Source organism: Mus musculus, chromosome 9 (assembly GCF_000001635.26).
Source record: "Mus musculus strain C57BL/6J chromosome 9, GRCm38.p6 C57BL/6J".
NCBI classification, from domain to species: Eukaryota; Metazoa; Chordata; class Mammalia; order Rodentia; family Muridae; genus Mus; species Mus musculus.
Window position 1 is genome coordinate 83538323 of NC_000075.6, and position 20243 is coordinate 83558565.

At 44.5% G+C, this 20243-nt stretch overlaps 1 protein-coding gene across 1 annotated transcript in view; it reads left to right on the plus strand.

Moving 5' to 3' along the window:
• The first annotated feature begins 10015 nt into the window (after window positions 1-10015).
• The window catches only part of Sh3bgrl2 (SH3 domain binding glutamic acid-rich protein like 2), a 51955-nt gene continuing 41727 nt past the window's right edge, over window positions 10016-20243 (plus strand). The window contains exon 1 of the mRNA NM_172507.5: window positions 10016-10181. Coding sequence (NP_766095.1) covers window positions 10137-10181 — 45 coding nt within the window. The 5' untranslated portion in view covers window positions 10016-10136. The remainder of the gene's footprint in view (window positions 10182-20243) is intronic.

Here is a 20243-nt window from a genome sequence, read left to right on the forward strand (position 1 = left end):
AGATGCATCTCCGTGACGTTAATTGCCTTGCCCAAGATGTGCAGAAAAGCCTTGCATCTGTGTCTTCCTCATTCTGGAACTCAGTGTCCTGGGAAGAACGAACGCCTCGAGGAAGCCAGACCTGACTCTACCAACCTCTGTGCTCAGGGCCTTGCTCTCATCCCTTGCGACATTCTGAAGTAAGAGAATATGGTCTCCACGCTCCCTTCTGCTTCTTGTGTGCTGCCTAGTCATACTGGGGGGACTCTGATTTTTTCAGAAAAGAAAAGAAAAAAAATGCATGGACTGTTTAAGCGGTTCTCAACCTGTAAGTCATGATCCCTTTCACAGGGCTCACCTAAGACCATCTGCATATCAGATATTTATATTACGACCATAACAGTAGCAAGGACAGTGATTTTATTATGGTCAGGGGTCACCACAACATGAAGAACTGTAGTACAGTGTAAGCAAGCATTGGGGAGGTAGAGAACCACTGGTCTGTTTGCTAGGGACCAGATATTATCTCTGATTCTATTTTGTATGTGAATTTTCACTGACCTTTTGACTACGAAAACATCGCTTTGATTCAATAACCATGAATACTTTGCCATTTTTGATTCTTTGGTATGTATATGCATTAACAACTAGGTTCATTTTTGAGATCAAGGAATAGACACCTTGGAATTTCACCTCTGCAATTTTCATCATGAATTATAATGGACACTAATAAGCTGCTTGTGCTATAAGCCATTGATGCCACCCTTGGGCCCACACAGTCACTAAAGCATGAGGAAAGCCTGGCATGGATGTCTTCATTTCCGTGTGTCTTCTTTGCTTCAGATCAGACTTAACTTTGAACAGGCTTGTCAATCACCAAGGTGTGTCCATTTTAAAACAGGTAATACCTACCTTGTGTCATTTCTTAGGCACAGACATTATCAAGTTAAGAGTCATTGTTCTAAACCTACACACACCTTAGATTACAAAACCTCCAAATCCTTGCAGGACAGATCACCCCTAAATATGAGTTAAATTTTCTCTGATGGAGAGGCAGAACCCTAAAGCCGAAGTCTCCCAGGAATCAGATAGCTCCTCCTGCTGACTTACAGGATGAGAAGATCACCACTACAGTTTTGAGCCATATTTGAAGCAAGCTTTAATTGACTACTGACCAGGATGATGGGCTCTGGCCAGGTACATTCCTGGGATCCTAGAAAATGGCAACAAATCACATTTTGCTGAGACTTACAAGGGCAAACCCATAAGGCCATAAATTTCCCACCAAGTCCAACCAGGGACAAGCATATATCCTGACATACTTCCTGCCTACATACTTCCTGCCTACATGTGATCTAGCGCATCCAGTGGAGCTAGGTCAAACAAACTTGTTTCTGGGAGCAGAAAGCATGTGGCTTGTTATCTTCCATAGATAGCCTCCAGCATCTCAGGAAGTATCTGTCCTTGGGCAAGGGGCTTACAGGTTAAGGCATTTTTGTTTTATAGATCCCGTAGGCACAGTAATTAAAACTTAAAATATAACACCGGCTCCGAGTTTGTGTCACTTTGCTGTGGGCCTTTTGCTTTTTTAAAAATCCCCTCTTGTCCTCTCAGACATCTGAGGTTTGACTCCAGCTAAGGCTTTCCAGATGGGCTGAGCGGGAAATGCCTGGTACAACTGAGGCCTACAGGATGCCCGCTGACAGCCCCACTTAACCCTTGGAGGAGATGAGGGCAGATAAGGACCTGGCTGTGGCTGCTACTGCCGCTCTCCTATTAGACCATTTTCAACCCTTGGGCTTAACCTTGTTAAGATGGAAAGATGAGAAAAGGTGGGGCTTTGGTGCTGCCTCTAGTAGGTACAAGCGGGAAACACTTTCCTCTTAGGTGATCTTCAAGTTACGGTTTGGATTTTACGGAAAATGAGGAAGGATTGTGTTGCACGATGAAGCGGAAACTCCCATTTTCCAAGCAAATGCTTCCTAGTTCTCAGAGTAGTATTGGGCGCATGCTTATCAGAGCGCTCTCCCATAACTTTTCCAAGCTCCTCTCCAAAGCCTGCAGCACACAACTCCCCCGCTTTCCTCTTCCTGTCTTTGGGTTTCTTTTTGTTCTTTTAATGTTTTTTTCCTTTTTTAAATAAGGAAGTATGTCTTTATTGTTTTATTACAGTGGAAGAAATTGATGTTTGGCAAGAGTCTATAACTTTCTCAAATTCACAGAACTTGCAAACAAGGACATTTGCAAAAGACTAATCAAGGCCGCAAACACAGCCGGACTCAAAGACTGTGTTGCTCTTAAAGAGGACCCTTGTACTTCCACATTGCTCTGGCTTGGGTGTGGCTTCTCCTCCAAGGGTTCATGTGCTGGTATGGAGGGTGGGGCATGTTGAGGGATGGACTGTTAGGAGACTGGGCTGGAGATGTAGCTCAGTGGTAGGGCTCTTGGGCACATGTGCTATAAAGGGATGGAGAAGCTCCAGTCTCTCTGGTACCTGTTTTATCATCATTCTCTCATCTCGTGTGGTATTCTGCTACTGTGGCGTCATCCACCATGAGGCCTTATCAGAACTGGTACAATTGCTGTGGAACCTCCGGACATGTTAGCTTCATATCCCTCCTCTCCTTCTAGTCATCCAGCCCCCGGGATTTCACAGTAGACACAAACAACAGGCTCCAATCACTAACTCATCTTAGACACTCACTGTAATGGGTAGAGTTGTGTCCCCATCCCCTAATTTACATGTTGAATGTCTAACTTGCAGCACCTTCCCTGAGACTGTGTTCCGAGATGGGGCTGTTAAAGTGGAGATTAAATTAAGCCCTGTGTACATGCAGACAGAGGCTAGAGGTCTCTAACTGACCTGGAGACAGGCTTGGCTGGCTTCCCAGAGAAACTCAGGAATCCATCTGTCTCTGCCTCCTCAGCCCCAGGATGACAAGTGAACTCTGGCCCTCATGCCTACATGGCAAGCGCCATTACCGAGTGAGTTGTTTCTCCACTCCCTTTCTCTACCAACAGAAGAAAAAGCTGAGGAGAAGCAGAAAGGAGGAAGAGGAGAAGTGGTAGTAGTTGTTCTTTGAGCAGCTAGTGAGCCCCTACATCTATGTAAGGTCAAAGTGATAGAATCTCATCAAGAGATAGGAAACAGGCTTCCTTCATTGGACACTGAGGCTGCTAGTGCTTTGACTGGGACCTTCCAACCCACAGAACTACGGGAAATAAGTTCCTGCTCTTTGCATCTTCTTAGACACATTGTTCTTGTTTTTTATTTTTTTATTTTTTGAATAATAACTAGATGCCACTACTGTTGCTGGAAGCTGGTCAGGTTTAGCCAGGTCAAGCTGACTTGAAGCAGAGGTGGATGGGGGAACAGAGAAGCCTGTCTTTAAGACTGACAGGTTGTTACTCAGTACTGAAAAATGCCATCTCCAGCACTGCCATTCCCTGAACTTGACTCTCTGGCAGGCACTCGCATACACAGACAGACACACAGACACCCCCCCCCCCAAAACACACACACACACACACACACACTCACTCACACATACCCCTAAGGCTACTCCTAACAAATGAACACAGGCAAAATGCAGCAAACAGTCGGAAGCAGACACTGGGGGTGTTTTAACCATCCAAACTATAACTTTTCTACTGGTAACTTTGCTCAGACTACAATGATTTTTTTTTTCACTTACAGCTTTCACTTTAGATAAGAATGCAGAAACATTATTAACATTTTCCTGGGTTTGAAAATTATTAAAAATTGCTAAGAGAGGAGTTTGATGGGTTACTAATGGGGAGCAGGCCTTCAGCAAATAATTTGAACGAAATCAAATCAAACGGGCTGATCTATTTCTAGCAAATGTACGCTGTGAATAAGATGACAACCCATTTATTTCACTATGCTGCTCTCTGAAGAAGGATTTAATGAATTTTTCAAACATGTCAGATTTACAACAAGAGAGAGATTAACACCAGATGGCCTAGCCTCCATTAGTGAGTACGTTATCTTGTCAAGGACTTAGAGGCACCTGGGTGAGATCAGAGGCTCAGAACACAGGTAAACTGCACTCATAGAGAAGTTTCCCTGAGACCTCAGTGTTACAGGGATTCCATGTGATGCAGGAGGATGCAACTTTAACCCCCAAACTCTGGCTGTGATGTACGGATTTGGGCGCTGCACTCTGATTGGACAGAGGTGGATACCAAGGACTGAGAGGAATAATGAGCTCCTGTCAAGTTGTTCTGTGTTCTAATTTACCCTTTGGTTTCACTTTTAGGAAAGAGTTGAGGAATTAAAAGAAGACTCGGTTATTCTCTCCAAAATTGTATGTCTTCTGGTCTTAAATATCAGGAAAAATGCCAGGCATAGTGCTACATGTCAGAAATTCTAGCACTGGGAAAAGTAGAGATAGGATCAGTCTGAAGCCAATCCAGGCTATATGAAACTGACCTCAATGACAACAACAACAAAAACAAATGCATTAACACCAAATGCTCACACTTTTCATTTAGCAGGTCTTTCAAGACTTCAGATAAAACAATAAAAATATAATTGCTACAACAATTTGATTTTCTATAATTACGTCTCTCTATAAACATCTTCTTACATTTTTGCTGTTGCAATTGTCATAAATGGCCTTTATAAGCTTGGCATAATGAGAAATTAAATTGAATTCAGAAAAGTCATTAGGAATGTATTTCTGAGGAATCGAAAATAGCTTCGGAATTCAACTAGAACCCAAATGTAAAATGTTATGTTTATTGTAACACAGTAATTGTTTACAAGACAGTAGACTAGTAACTAAAATTTAGAGTATTAGAAATTTCTATAATCTGTATCACCTAGAGCTACTTAAGCAATAAGCAACTTTAAGAGACTATTTTTATGTCTAGATATGTGTATCTGTATGTCTGTGTGTAGGTGTGGGCATATGTAAGTGCCTAATGAAGACAGAGGGTGGAGTTACAGACAGATGGTTTAGTCTTCGTGCATCAGTAAAGATCGAGATGACTTTGAAAAAAATCAGAATATTTCAAATGTGTAGGTAAATTCGATGTTCTATGCAGCCTATTCTGTTCCCCATGCTGGAGGGCATGAATGCTGTATGAATCTATGCCCACTGAGCCCTGCCTCGCCTGCCCTGTTTGTGTCATTGGCAGAATTCCCAAGGAGTGTTACTAACTGTCCATGCTTTCCTGGGTGCCGTGCTCCACTTCAGGTGGAGGGACCTCCTTACACCAGTGCCAGAAAAAGGAGAGGGGTTAGAAAGCAGCAACTCCTGGGTAGGTACTGACAGCCATGGATCTGTGAAAATAAAGACTGTGAGCGGGGCTACAGCAGTAGTCCATTCACTTGAGTTTCTCCCTTTGTCACTGCCTCTCCTACCCTATGCCAATGCCAGCTTCCTCTCCTCACACATTGTTTTAAATCTCTTATTCCTCCAACTCACACAGGGCTTCTTGCTCCCTCCTCACAGCATCACAGCATCCTCTATCACATTTCCACTACCTTTTCAAGGTCACTACTATAACATCTTGAATGAGGATCTTGGTGGACCATGATGTGTTATTGTCAAGCTTTGCCATTCATACTATAAGCTGCAATAGGCCATGTCGGACCAAGACAGAGATGGAACCCAAACATTGCTGACTACACAGATCAAGAGGCTCAAGTGTGATGCGAAGTGGCCAGATCAGAACGAATTGGCGGCAAACAAGCACAGGTTTATTGGTGTAGCTCTTGGGTGATGTTCACCGGTTCCAGGGCATAGGGACTTTGGGGCCTGAGAAATCTCAAGAAGGACCCAAGATGCACTGTTCTTACAGTCCCAGGCAAGTGGAAGAGTGATGCATGAGGCAAGAGCTGGCTTTTTTTTTTCCCCCATATAAGGTCCTTGTTTGAGTGTCTGGTGGTTGTTCAGGAAGCTTTACAATGTGGGCAGGGATGTAGGGAGTAGCTGGACTTTCCAGCTCGTAGTCCAACCCGGATGAATTTTATAGTTAGTATCTGTCGCTTTTCGCTATTGGCTATCCCTTAGGTATTATCACCTTTCTGAAACCTAAACTCTTTGGGTCCTGTGCTAGTCTTCTCACCTTTATACTGATCTGATTGTGCCCCACCCCATCCTTTTTCAATGCCTTGCTCTTTTTCCAATTCTGCTGTCTTCTCGTATACTTTCTTCCTTTGCTAAATCATAGGTTTCTACACATTTGGATACAGTCAGACACCAGGACTGCTCAACCTAGCGCCTGTCCATCCCAGCCTAAGGGCCTTATAGGTAGAAGTTAGAAGGCTCATGAACATGACTGAAGGAAAAGATCCCATCTTTGTTTTGTCATTGAATAATAACTAAAGGACACCAGTGCCTTGTCTTAAGCATCTGAGCGGTCTGTAGTAGCAACACTTATGGCTTTGTTACTAAGATAAGTCTCAATATTTTCCTGTTTTCAGATTGTTGCTAATGTCTTAAATGTTTCCCCATTATTACTTCCCACCCATGGTGGCTACCTGTTCTGGCAGCAGAGCTTCTTCCTGAAAGCAGTGACAAGGAAGCATACACCTGTACCAATGTGTGCTTAAGATTCTGATAACCTTTTTCCATAGTAGCCTTTCCTCTGTACTCTGAAACACCATTATGAACATTTCTTTTTGAGAAAGGATCCAGGGACCCCTGGTTTTCTCCTTGAAATGCTGACGATCTTGGCAGATGAGCTAGTATGAGTTCTGAGGGAGATCAAGCCCAATGTGACACGGTTGCAACTCTGATATACTTGGTTTCCTGAGTCTTGTCCTCAAGTTTTACCTGACTGCTCTATCAAGAGATCAGACTCTAGGGAGCTCCAAGGTACCCTTCCAGTTTGTTTTCTAATGCTGGGTCTCTACTTTCTCACTTGGTTCCTGGGTTGAGAATATAGTTAGTGTTGCATATAATCTCTAGACACCAATTTTTTAAACAGAGGTAGAAATAAAAGCAGAGTTGTTATCTCAATGATCTTTAAGTCATCCTTGGACTATTACAGACTAAGTACAAAATTGTTTGGGTTCTTTGTGCAAAACAAAAGCCATTTGTGATGGCTTAAGCAAGTCAGAATTTATGATATAGACAGAGGTGTGTCACCAGTCTGTGATAACAGAACAGGCTAAACCAGAAATGGACTAGCAGGCTTTCTCTGTAAAGGGTGACTAGTGAAAGCAACAGACCAGGAGGACCATGGAGTCTTTTCTTATTCTGCTAGTAAGCAATATGGAATGTGTGCCAAATAAAACTTTATTTGTAAAAATGGGTGGAGGACAAACTTGACAAGATGCAGGTTGAGAACCCCTTAACTCACAGCATAGCCAGGGCTACTGTTGGTGCAGCTGTCAGTTCCTATTTGTGTTACTGCCCTCCTCTTACTGGTTTGCTCCTTTAGCACCTCTGGCTCTTATGAAGCAGACAACCAGACTCGGCTTCAGTTACAGCTAGGATTGTGAACATCTCCCAACAGCTCATTCACTGAAGCCTTGGTCTCCAGTCTGTGGGGGCTCTACTAGGATGCAGTGGGACTTAGAGGAGGGAAAGCAAAGCCACTACGGACTCTGGAGGCACATTGAGATCCACTTCCTTTTCTCTTCCTTTGCTTTCTGGTGTCATGAAGTCTGTGGTCTCGCCTCCTCCAGACTTGGTCTCCCAAGTGGTGGGATGCAGGCCTGTGCTACCACACCTGGCTGACCTTTGCCCTCTTTAAGTTATCCCAGGTTGTTGAGAGCTTTTGGTGCGACTTCTAGGAATTGGGTATTTGTCACTGGGCTTAGACAAGGAAGTAGGCCTAGATAAGAGTAACAGTGAGCATGGGGCTTTGTTTACTATTTTGCTGAATTATTTCCTTATGTGATCTTTTTGCATACTACTCTGCTTAATTACTTTCTTGTGTGATCTCCTTGTTTACTACTTCGATCCATTACTTTTGTCTTGGATATACCTAGAATGATCTGTGTGTGTGTGTGTGTGTGTGCATATATATATATGCAGGCTGGAGAGAAATAACGCTGCTTCAGCCTCCGTACAGGCAGGAGTCAGGTTATAATTTTGTCTAACTGTTTTTCTTCTTTTTAAATCCTCATTCCCTCGCTTGAGACCCTGTTGACTGATTGAGCTGGCTTGGTCACCAGGTGATTCGTCACAACAACAGGAAGATGACTAACACAGTTCCTCAGAGCCGTGTGTTCTATGTCACAGCTCCGTGCTGCCTGACTTCCCCAGTTGCAATTCCAATTTGCTGACTGAGGAAATGACTTAGTCAATTTCTTTTATCCATTTTCCTCAGAGCGCTTCTGAGTTCTACTGTTAAGCTGTTTATCTCCATTGCTACATTAATTCTATACTTTGGGGGGGAGGGAATGGTTCCTTTTGTAAAGACCCATATTTATACAGGAAATAATGTATCTACTTCTGTGAAAATTATTTCACATTTTATATGCCTTCATTTCCATGTTTGTGATAGCAAAAGCTAAAGAACAATTGCAGAGTGTTATAGCTACAGCAGAACTTATATTTAAGTTTTTAACATTAAAAAGAAATAAAGACCCACCAGGATTATATATTCTTACTCTACTAAGTTTAAAGAGGCCTATGACAAAAGTGGATTAAGATAAGCAATGAAGGGGCCACTGAGATGGCTCAGTGGGTAAAGACACTTGCTGCTAATCCTGACCCACACGGTAGAAGGAGAAAGTTGTCCCATGACCTCCACAAGTATGCTGTGCTAAATGGATCTACACAAACAAAAATATACATACATACATACATGCATACATACAAATAAAACTATTTAAGACATAAGCCACAGGAAAGGTTGGCAACTTGAAATATTAGTAAGTCTAAAAACCAAAGTCCTTCAAGCAACCATTTGTGCCAGAAACTTGCAAACGTGGGAGACTTCATCACACAATTTTCTTCTCTCTAGAATTAATTAGCAGCATTCCCTGAACGCTGCTAAAGTCCCTTGGTGAAATGAAGAAAGTAAATACAGTAGTGTGAGGGAAACTGGTTCACTTCCACAAAACTAGGAGTGGCTTGAGCCTTAGCCAAGCCAATACAACCTGCTAAAGCACTACTCGGAACCTATTAGCCACTTCATGAAAGCTTTCTCTTTAATGGTATCCTCCTGGGATACCGCGTTGGAATGCACAGCGATTTCGAAAAAGACACAGATTTGGCTCAACTGTAAATATCAGTAGGTGCACAGAGGCAAAGGCATTGTGCGGGGTAGGGGGTGGGGAGGGAGGGTTCTGATTCCCAATGTTGATAGGGGGATTTTCATTTCTATCAGTACTTATTCTTTTCTACTACAATTACAGTTTTGCAAAGAAAAATAAAATATCGGTCTTGTTCTCATTTGGCTTTCCAGTTTTCAGTGTCTTTAGAATAAAGTGAAAGCCTGTTTCATTTACCAAAGAGATTCCCTTTGCAAACTAGGCGTGGTGATGTATGCTTGTAATACCTGCTAGGGAGGGTGAAGTTGAGTTCCAGGCCAGCCTGGGCTACATAATAAAACCGCCTCCAGGAAAAATAACAACACTCCTCTTCAACAGTTTTTCAGGGTTGCAGGAGAAACAAAACACCAAAAGCTCAACCCACTGCCATGCCTGTCCAAGCCCGTGAACTGCCAAGGTCTCTGGGGCGAGCCTTTGCGTGTCTCTAAAACAGTGGGTCGCCTCAGCTCCATGGCTGTTTCTGATAGAGGATGCTCCACCCGTCTCCACCGCAAACAAAACCCAAGCTTGGACTATCCTCCACCCAACCCTTTGTCTTGTTTGCTGTGTTCTTGTAAACTGGCTTCCCGCCAATTAGCTTGTCCCGCTTCCGGGTCCTTCCTAAACCACCTGCGTGTACGATTAATTCCCGTGAAGCAGGCGCCGGACAGAAGGAGCGCAGTGCCTGGTCACTCTGGGCGCCAAGGAAACTACAACTCCCGTCAGCCCCCGCGGCCGCCTGGCCCCACCCGCCTCTCGCTCAGCCCGCGGCGGAGGCGCTGGGCTTTCATCCGCGGAGCGGCGGGAGCCAGACGCGTCGCTGCGGTCTTCTCCGACGGTCGCACGGGAGTCGGCAGCTACCTCAGTCGCGTTAAACTTCTGTGACCGAGTCAGCGGCGATCCCTGACGCAGCGAGAGGATGGTGGTCCGCGTCTTCGTCGCCTCATGCTCAGGCTTCGTGGCGGTGAGCCGAGCGGGCGGGATCGCGGGAGACGCGCAGCGCGTGCGCCCGTAGGAGACGCGCGGGCAGGTGACCGCCGGGCTCGGACCCGGTGGACACGCAGGGGTCACACACCCCGCACTGGCAACTGGCGAGGGGACCCAAGGGAGCCAGTCCCCTGCCGCAGCTGTCGGCTCCAGGGGCCCTTTGCTGAGTTTAGAGGTTCCGGACTTGGGACACCCCGTCGGCTTATGTTTCCTATGGCAGTTTAGACTACTTTGATTTGCTGACCTGGCGTCTGGAGGAAACCCATTTTAAAAAATTGCTCTACATCCTCTCGTCCCCAGCAAGTCCTTTTTAGTTTTACACCTGAGCAAACCACACTTGTCCTGTTAGGTCGCAGTTAATTTATTTTCTTTGTTGTTTTTTAGCCTAGGGTGTTACAAATACTTTTACATATGGTCCTTCCCTTGTTCCTCCAGTGCTGTGGTAAATTTCATTTTAAGAATAAATTGTGTTTTCTATTTTTAGCTACTCTGTTTGTCGAGTGTTGACTTCTTTTAGGAATATTGTTCTTTAGAAGAAGTTAAATAACTAGAAATAGTGCACATGTATACTAAGACACATGTAATGCGCCTGTAGTGTGTCAGTTATGTTTCATGTGATTGCTAAGACTTGATTTCCTTAGCCAAGAGTTAAACTACATCTCCAAAAATCTACTTTGTCAGTTACTTAATCAGATATAGAAAAAAGTACAAGAATGATTGGTTTAAAGTTTAGGCTGGCTGGTTGCCTGCTCAGTAGGCAGACTGTCTTAGAATTTAAGTGGGTGGGGTAGAAGGCGGAATAAAATACTACTTGGAAAATCCCCGTAAACTACTGAAGCTCTTAACCCAATCTTTTTTGATACAAGGACACAATAGCTGGGAAAATGCTGGCCTACCTGTATGTGCAGGCATGTCCTGGTTCTCAAAAATCCTCCCTTTTTGTTATTGCTTAGTCATAGGTGCCTTTAAAAGATTTTTCCCTGTTAAAGCTGAGCCTCATGAAATGTACTATCTCCTAGATAGATTTATTGAAATGAATTCCTTACTATAGAGCTTTTGGTCTTTACCATGAACTTACCAGCTTCGGTAATTATTTCAAAAGGAGCTTACTGATTTCAGAAGCAGCAAGCTCCAATGTTGATCTTCAGTTGTGTTGGGAAAGTCACAGGTAAATTACCTGTCTTCTCCATCATGTATCCAGACTTGCATCCTGTAACCAATTTTATCAGTTCCATAAACACACATGTATTTAGTGCCTGCCTACTGTGTGACTTGAGTCTGGGCTTTAATGTTTTGTGCACGGACCTAAGTTGAGGAAACAAGTTCTTGTGTGCTGCCTAGTGTGGGGACCAGTGGTGCCCGAGCTCTGCCCTTCTCTCTCTCCTGTACCAGGAAGGCTTTTGAGGCCCTCACAATTGTGCTGTCCTTTTAAAATGCTTTCGTCAGTTGAGTAAATGTGGGTACAGCTCATACCAGTCTATTCCATTTGAACTGCAGACTGGTGAACTTCAAAGTGCAGTCTCTCCACTTTGGTTTTTTAACCGCGTCTCAGATCCCCATGGTCTGATGTGGTTGCATTTGGTTGGGAGCTTATGCTCAGTTCATAGGCACAGCACAGTCTGTAAACACTCATTATTCACTTTGCTCTGCTGTTTGAAAACATACTCTTTTCGGGTCATAGAAACACCCATCGAGCCCCCCCCCCCCAAATTTTGTAATATCTCCTAGTTCATGTACAATTTTTTTTCCTTTACAGCAATATTGACATTTTAAGTTATATAAAGTTTATGCTTATCTGCCAGAACATTGACTTCTTAGCCGTAATGAAGGTGAGCTCTTGGTTGGGGAGGCTCATGGGACTTACAACATTAAGCTGTGTTAAGGTTTTGCAGGAATGCTGTGATTTTCTTCTGCTGGTGTCCGGTTGACTGGTGGCACTTTTTTTTTTTTTTTCCTATACCTGTCTGTGACCAGCAGGTCTATAGCACAAACAGTGTTAATGCCTACCTCAGTTTAATCCTGTACCTGTCTGTGACCAGCAGGTCTATAGCACAAACAGTACTAATGTCCACCTCAGTTTGGTTTTAGCTAAAGCATATAAAATGAAGGAATGTGGCAGGATTAGACCTAGCTAAGGAAATCCAGGCAGCAGGACATTTATGCAGTGTTGAGGGAAAACCCTCCTCTCCTCTGGTTCCCTGGGGCTCAGGAGCTTCTGTGGTAGCAATGACTAACATGAAAGGGGTGGGTGCCTCTTCATCCTCTCCAGCTGCAGGGGGAAGCCTGCTTGTACTAGGAAATAAAAGTTAGAGCACATTAGACCATGGGCATGTTACTGTTATAGGGAGGCCATTTTATTCACCTCTAAAAAAAAATAGAGCCGTAGAAAGGTCATTTAATATATGAATTTATTATGTATGTGTGCCTGACAAGGGAGGTCTTGGTAACTTTGTCCAGGAAATGTGTTAATGCAACTTTCAATTTAAAAGGTTATTTTCACTCTTGTGCTAAACAGAATTTGCTTAGGCCTGCCCCTACCCTACCCAGCTCTGCCCTTGATCTTGGCAGGGAAGCCTAGGAGATTGTAGGGTGTGGTCTCTGTTCTTGAGGAATCCACAGACCAGGTGAGGACATCAGCTAGAAAAGGTGCAGCCTTCAGTAACAACTCGAAGCTCAAGGACATGCCTCTCATGGGAACATTCTTACACGGCAGAAATGCCACAGGCTGCGGAGGGATGCGTTGTTGGATGTAAGATTCGGAGAGAATACGCTAGGATCATAAAATATGCATGTGGAGGCAGCCTGCAGGGAGAGGAGTGTGGGAGAGGGCTCCTGAGCCTGTTTTCTTAGGCTGGACGTGGAGGTGCATGGGGAGGAGGGATGAACAGCAGATGGCCCCTGTCATCTTTGGATGACAAGGTGGACTCTTCAAGTTCCCAAAGGAAGCCTAGGAATTCAGACTCCACAGTGCTCAGCATCTTGGAGATGTTTTTAGTATCTGCAGCCTGTCTGCTGCTTGGAGCCTTTTGTCCTTCAGGTAGCAGGGTACTGCCCTTCAAGGGGAGACTTCAGGCATGAGATTTTTAGACGACTCCTTTCCTGCTTGCCTTAGACTAAAATTTATCAAAAAACAAAGTCTTCACGGAAGCGAGATGTATGCTTTTTGCATGGATATCTTTTTTTACCACTTATTAGAGTTCTGTGGCTCAGTTGAGAGTTGGCAGGAAACCCACGTCTACAGAAGTGAAATTCAACCACACAGTTTCACTCAGAAGGAAACTTGGGCACAGAGGCGAAGTGATTTGCCCTAATGTCCTTTTTGAAGTCAGTGCACAGTGAGATGCAAGTGGAGGCTGGATTCCTGCATTGATTGGTTGATTGGTGCATGTGCTTATTTTAAGCATCGAAACCTCAGTGTCAGGCTGTGTGTGTGTGTGTGTGTGTGTGTGTGTGTGTGTGTGTACCTGTGTGCTGCTTTACACGCCAGTCTGCACAGGCCAGAGGAGAATATCAGATTATCTGATTGCTCTGTTTTATTGTTCTCCACCCTATTTCTTTGGGATAGGATCTTATCCTCAAACCTAGAGCCAGTAACTGTCCTGTCTCTCCTGCCCATAACATTGGGGTTACAGGTGTGTGCAAGGCATCCTTTCCTGGCTTTTTAGATAGGTGTTGAAATTTAAACCCAAGTCCTCATGGTTGTGCAGCAAGCACTCTTCCCCACTGAGCCCTAACTCTTGTACCAAGTCAGGTGGTGTTAGGTGCTCTATACCAGGATGGTCAGGAGAATGGACCAGGCCCAAATCATTGCTCTCTTCATCAAGCTCAGAGACTTGGCATGCAAGCCGTGCTGTCAAAGAGGACCAATGGTGGCTTGAGGGATGCTTTCATCAGTCGGGGAGATAGGCAAGGTGACAGTATATTATATGTCTCTGAATGCTGGAGAATCACCATTTGGGAACAAAAGAGAAGAGTTTGGAAAAGAAGCTTGGAAGTGGAGAGTTTGCTGTGGCCTTGTGTTAAGGTGAGGTGGGTGTGAAGATCTTGCTGCGGCTTTGTGTTAAGGTGAGGTGGGTGTGAAGGGGGAGGACAGACAGACACTGCTCAGAGTTGCCTAGCTCTCTGCAGCTGTGTACCATGCCTTTGTTGCTGTGCACAGTTGATTATTATCTTAAGCATGCAATTAGCAGCTCAAGCTGCTGCTTCCCAGTAGAGTGTGTTCAGGGAAGCTCTTCAGTCAGAAAGCCTCAGAAAAAAGTTCTAAAGAAGTCAGGACGAGATCATGCCCAGTGACAGGACTCCGGGCTCGTTTGCTTGACTCTCACAGGAGCTAGCATACAGATGTGTGGGCTCTCCAGGACCTTTAACTTCTTGGATCTTCACTGTCCTTTGGCAAGACAGTTATTGCTGTGTCGCAGATGAAGAAGCTGAAAAGAAGTGACGTAAACCAGAGCATGTTCAGTTGCTGTCCTGACCTGGAGTCAAACCCCGTTTGACAGCTGGCTGGCTCCTAAGTTTCTAGAACAGAAATTCTCCTTGTGGTCTCTGTCCTCATGTACATTGTACCCCGAGAGAGAGGGAGAGAGAGAGAGAGAGGCACAGATACAGACACAGAGACAGACAGACAGACACATCCTGCAGTTTGCAGGTTAATCTGCGCAAAGAGCTGCCCTGTGGGTCGGTGGCTCCCTGGCCAGAAGCACCGCTGCAGGGCACTGGTGGAGGAGTAAGGAGCAGGCTTCAGGACGAGGTTGTGCAAGGAGTACTCAAAAGAGGCAGCAATAACTTGAGGGCCCAAGCGGGTGGAGGTAAGGAGAGATTGTGCGCTTGTTTCCTAGGGCTGTGGGCCTTGATTGTATCAGAATTAGGTTTCATTCTTCTTGCTGCTGGAGCTTAGAGGCCCTAGTGTTGATCTTCTGAGAACTGTAAGGAAGAATGTGCCCCTCGGATCTGCTGGCAACTGTTGCCGTGTCTTGACCTGTAGACATATCACCCAGGTAGCCTTTTTATGTATTTATGTGTTTATGTGGCGTTCTCCCTGTGTGCATGCCTATGGCTTGTTTTTTTTGAGTCAGGCATGTTGCAGTAGGGCCTACTCTAACGACCTCGTCCTAAGGACCTCATCTGCAAAGATCCTGCTTCCAAATAAAGTCACATTTACAGATACGGGAAGTTCGTACTTAAGATCTTTGAGGTGCGTTTAATTCAGACTAGAGCCATATCCAGTCTGAGGGTTGAGCTGTACAGGCTGATAGAATTGTTCGCTTTAACTGGAAAGATTCTGGGCAGGTTCTTACAGTGTAAGTTAGCAGATAGCAACTTGCATGGACGTGTAGTCTATGTGAGGTTTTTGCTGGGAATGGAGATTTCTTACTATTGAAAGGGAAGTCCTGGCTTCTGGTTTTCTGCACATTTTAATGTTTCCCAATTTTGGCCATTCTACCAAAAACATTTAAATTTGTCCAAATGAGTATAAAACCAAGAGCATGGGTTCCTCTGTGAAAATCGGGACTTTTTAATCCATTTGTGTTTGGATACTTAGAGTCAGCATTTCAAACCATCTGGCTAAGCTCAAGTGTTGGTCATAGGAAATTCAGGGTGGTTTCTGCACTCCAGGCAGAATGTAAGACTACATCATTCTTGTTTTGGTTTTCAGTTTTTTAAAAATAAAACATGGGCTGGAAAGATGGTTGGTCGGTCTGTTCTTCCAGAGGTCTTGAATTCAATTCCCAGCAAGCACATGGTAGCTTACAACCATCTATACTGGGATCTGACGTTCCTCTTCTGGCATGCAGGTGTACATGTGTAGATAGAGTACACATATAAATAAAAAGATAAATAAATCTTTAGAAAAACCACACAAACAAGGAGAGTTAGTGTGAAAAAGACTCAAAAGTTCAGTGGGAGCACCTAAGAAAATGGGACTTTGTGTGTGTGTGTGTGTGTGTGTGTGTGTGTGTGTATGTGTGTGTGTGTGTGAATGTGTACAGGAGTTCACACACACAAATGTGGATGACCCCAGGTCATCCTTGGGTGTCTGCCTTTATCACCCCCACTTACTGTTTGAGAGAGGGTCTCTTACTGATTGTGAGCCTGGCTAGGGAGGATCAGGGATCCTCCTGTTTCCTCTTGACTCCCGTGCACTGGGATTGCAGGTAGTAGTCAGATTGCCTGGCTTTTTTGACACAAGTGCTGGACATGCACACTTGGGTCCTCATATGTGCCCAGTGAGCAAGTAATCTCTCCAACACAGTTAGGGTTTTGTTTTTTTTTAATATTTTATTTATAAAAAGTTATACTTCTCTCAGATTAAAACAGAATGACAGAATAGAAAGTCTATATTTGCCAAGAGGTTTTGCTGCTTAAAGTGAAAATTGGCCTGATTTACCAATCATTACATACACAGAAATGTTAAGTTTTTTATATTTTGAAATGCAGATTTTAGAAATGAGATCAAGAAATTATTCACCTGCCAAAAGTCAGTGTATGAAAACTCAGCAGAGTGTTGGGAAGAGGAGGTCACTCTCGTCAGTGGTACAGCTACGGGGTAAAGGCCCGTGCCTCAGTAAATAATCTCTGCCTGCTGCTACACACACACACACACACACACACACACACACACACACACACGAAAGGAGAACCTGTTGGGAGGAAGAAAGCATTCAGCAAGAAGTACAAGGGGATCCCGTGAGGGTAGTGGAGGGTGCAGCATGTGATCAGAATATCTTATATCCATGTATAAAACTGTCAAAAGATCAAATATTTAAAAACGAAAACCAACTGACTGTCTAAGCACACACAGAACACATAGGTTCATTATAGTTCTAAATAGGTTTGGGAAAGCAGCCTGACTCTCCTGCAGCCGTAGCCTGTCCCAGCGATGTGTCTGGCCTTTCTTTTCAGTTTATCGAATGCCCTATCAGCTTCTTGATCCCCAAACCCTCCTTCACCCTCCTTTCTAATAGATATACATGATAAAAATCCCACTTGTTTGTCTTTGAATTAACTACCCCATCTTTCAAATCCAATTCTTAAAATCATCTTTGGAATACCTAGGGAAACAAACAAACAAAACCATAAAATGGTCAGTTTGTAACTCTGAGCCAGAAGGCGACCTTCCTGGGCCTTGGCAGTCCTTTGGTGAGAACTGATTTCCTGGGGTTAGGGTTACTGTGGCTGCAGAGTGAGACACTTACATTCAGATTTAAATCACGCTGTGCATTCATTAGTTTTCTTGGATTGACCTAATATTGCCTATCCATTATGCAAAAGAGAACTTTCACTTCCCTAATTAGAAATTCACTGAAAATCTGCTTTTGGTGTTTTGTTCTGCTTTGGAATTTGATGTGTGTCCCTAAGGCTGCTAGAGGTGATGGGACTTAGTGAGAAGGGGTTAAATGGCCACTTGGGGGGTGGTGCTAGGAAGGGATAAAAGAAGTTGTTGTAGGTCCCCAGTTTGTTCTTGTCTTTACCTTATGAATTCTCCCATTTCTACCATAATACCATGATGTGTCAGAGAGAAGCAGACCTTGTTATAGGGTTCTGAACTGTAGGGACAGCCTGAAGTAGGACTTTAAGTATTCAAACCTCTAAGCAAATATGTGTATACACACATACACACATATATAGTATGTGTATATATATATATATATATATATATATATATATATATATACACACACACACATGTCTATTTGTATGTATTTACACTCTTTGCTCTCACAATGGGAAGCAGACTAATATATATGCAAAACAGTAAATTAACACTTAGGGAACATTTCTGCTTCTGATTATGGACATTTGCCTTGGGGGATGGGAGTCGTCTTCCTAGTTGTAGCTTAACAACCTGCCATAGTTTATAGTAGTGGTTTCTGGTCAGTGATCCCCACGTGCCTGGGTTTAGCGGATGCTTGGTGAGAGATGGGAGGGAGGGAGGAGAGGAGACGGGAGGCCTAAGCTAGCTAGCTAGCGACTGAGTAATCAGGGTTCCAGCAGCTTCCCTCTCTCTCCTCCCTTAACAGGGGCATCTGCTGGCATCTGCTGCGGTCTTAGGAGCTGGCTATCATTTGAAAGTTCAGAAGTGTTATCTCTTGTATATTAGGTTATCCTCCCACTCCCCAGTTCTAAAATAGAAATCAAACTTGGAAAAGCATGTAATTGAATGTTTCCTTTCTGGACTCATGACAACTTTGCAGTGGGACCAAAAGCTGAATTCCAGGCCTGTCTACCTCTAAAGGCAGTTTGTGAGGGTCTGTGTTGTCCTGCGATGTCATGTGCTGCCCCCTCCCCCAAATCTGACAGTTTTGGCTGTCCATCTGTTACCACTGACGACAGCTTATTCCTGAGGGAATCTGACTGACTGTTCAGGACTGGCTCAGTGCCTGGCCAGTCCTGAGATTAAGGAGAGGTTTCCTGGAACTGACCCTGGTCAGGCACAGGGTGAGGTGTGCATCAGGGTGTGTCTACATTGTTGTAGACCTTGGTGGCCCCGGACCAGCACTACTTTGGATCTCCCAGAACAACAGCACAGTGTTGACCATGACTGAAGCAGCCAATTCTGACTGCCTAAGGATGTTTCCCACTGGGTGGTGGCCCAGTGCTTGCTTGAAAGTGGCAGGTTTTTTTGCCCTGTTGGATGTAGGGAGCTGGAGTGAAGGGCTGAGAATAAAAGAACCAGTGAAGTAGCTTGCTTGACAGGTCAGATCAGTGGTGTTTGGTAAATGCCATATGTAAGGCAGCAGCTACTGCTGCATTCCAGCCTGAAACCAAAACAAAGCAAAGCAACTGTAGCCAGCACAGACAGCAAAGCCAGCCGGTTGTGTTGCTTTGAGCGAGAATTGACTCCTCCATAAGTTTGGAACCCTGATTGACAGGAGCCTGAGTTACATGGTGGTGGTGGTGAGGGGGTTGTGTTCACATGGGTACATATGTGCATGCCTGTGTGTGTAAAAGCTATTGAGGAATGGCCTCCAGACGATTCGCTAATGGGGCATTTCCTAAATTGCTGATTGCAGTAGGGGGATCCGGCCTGCTCAGGAGTGTGGGCCTGAGCTGTATGAAAGGAGCTGAGCCTCTCCAAGGAGGAAGCGAGCTAGTCAGCAGCATTCCTCAGACTTTCTGCTTCAGTTCCTGCCTCGAGTGATAGGTTGCATCCCAGAGTTGTAAGATCAGAGATGAAACAAACCCCTTCCCTCCCTGGGTATTTTTTTGGGGGTGGGGGTTGGTAGTGGTGGTGGTTAAAGTTTCGGCACAGCAATAGAAAACAGACTAATGTAGTTGAGTGACATCAGCCGTTCGTTTATAAATGTAGGGTTTGTGACAGATGAGATTGATGCTGTGAGAGTTACCCCACAGAGGGCTTGGATGATGCACAGTGCTGGTCACTGTCATTCTCGTTGTGTTGCCCTCAGAAGCGATGGAGTCGTGTAATAGGTGCGATAGAAAACCATGACCCTGAACCATGTGAGCTCCTTAAGCATCCCCCAAGTGGTGGGCAGGAGTAACGCTAGCCTGAGGGTGTGTTTTGAGATAATTTTAGGAGAGTTTTGTAGTAATTTAAGTGTAAAGGGTTTTCTGTTTGAACTTAAATTACATATGATTTGGACACGTCCCCTAAACAGACCAATTACGGTGTCCTGCCGTGATTTTTTTTTTCACACTGTTAGGTGATTCACACGTTGTACCGTCATTTAGACCATATCTACTCACTGTCCCAACATGCTTATTGCTATGGCAATGGTTAATATGCCAATGAAATATCTTGAAATGTCCAGCTTTAGAGTCCTGGTTTGACTTACAGTTTCTGAGACTTTGTCCTGTTTCTTCCTAAATGACGTCAAGGCTTAGGGGCCAGCGACTTCCTAGAGCGCTGCTAGAGTCTTGTCTGTGACGAGCAGGATGGATGATTGCTGGTGAGACCTGCAGGCATAGAGGAAGGAGGATCTGGGCTGGGTCCCAGCTCTTATTCCCAGGTCTCAGACTGCATTTTCTTGTGTCTTTGAGAGATGTGTAAACAGATGAGAGCATTTCAAGTCTATCA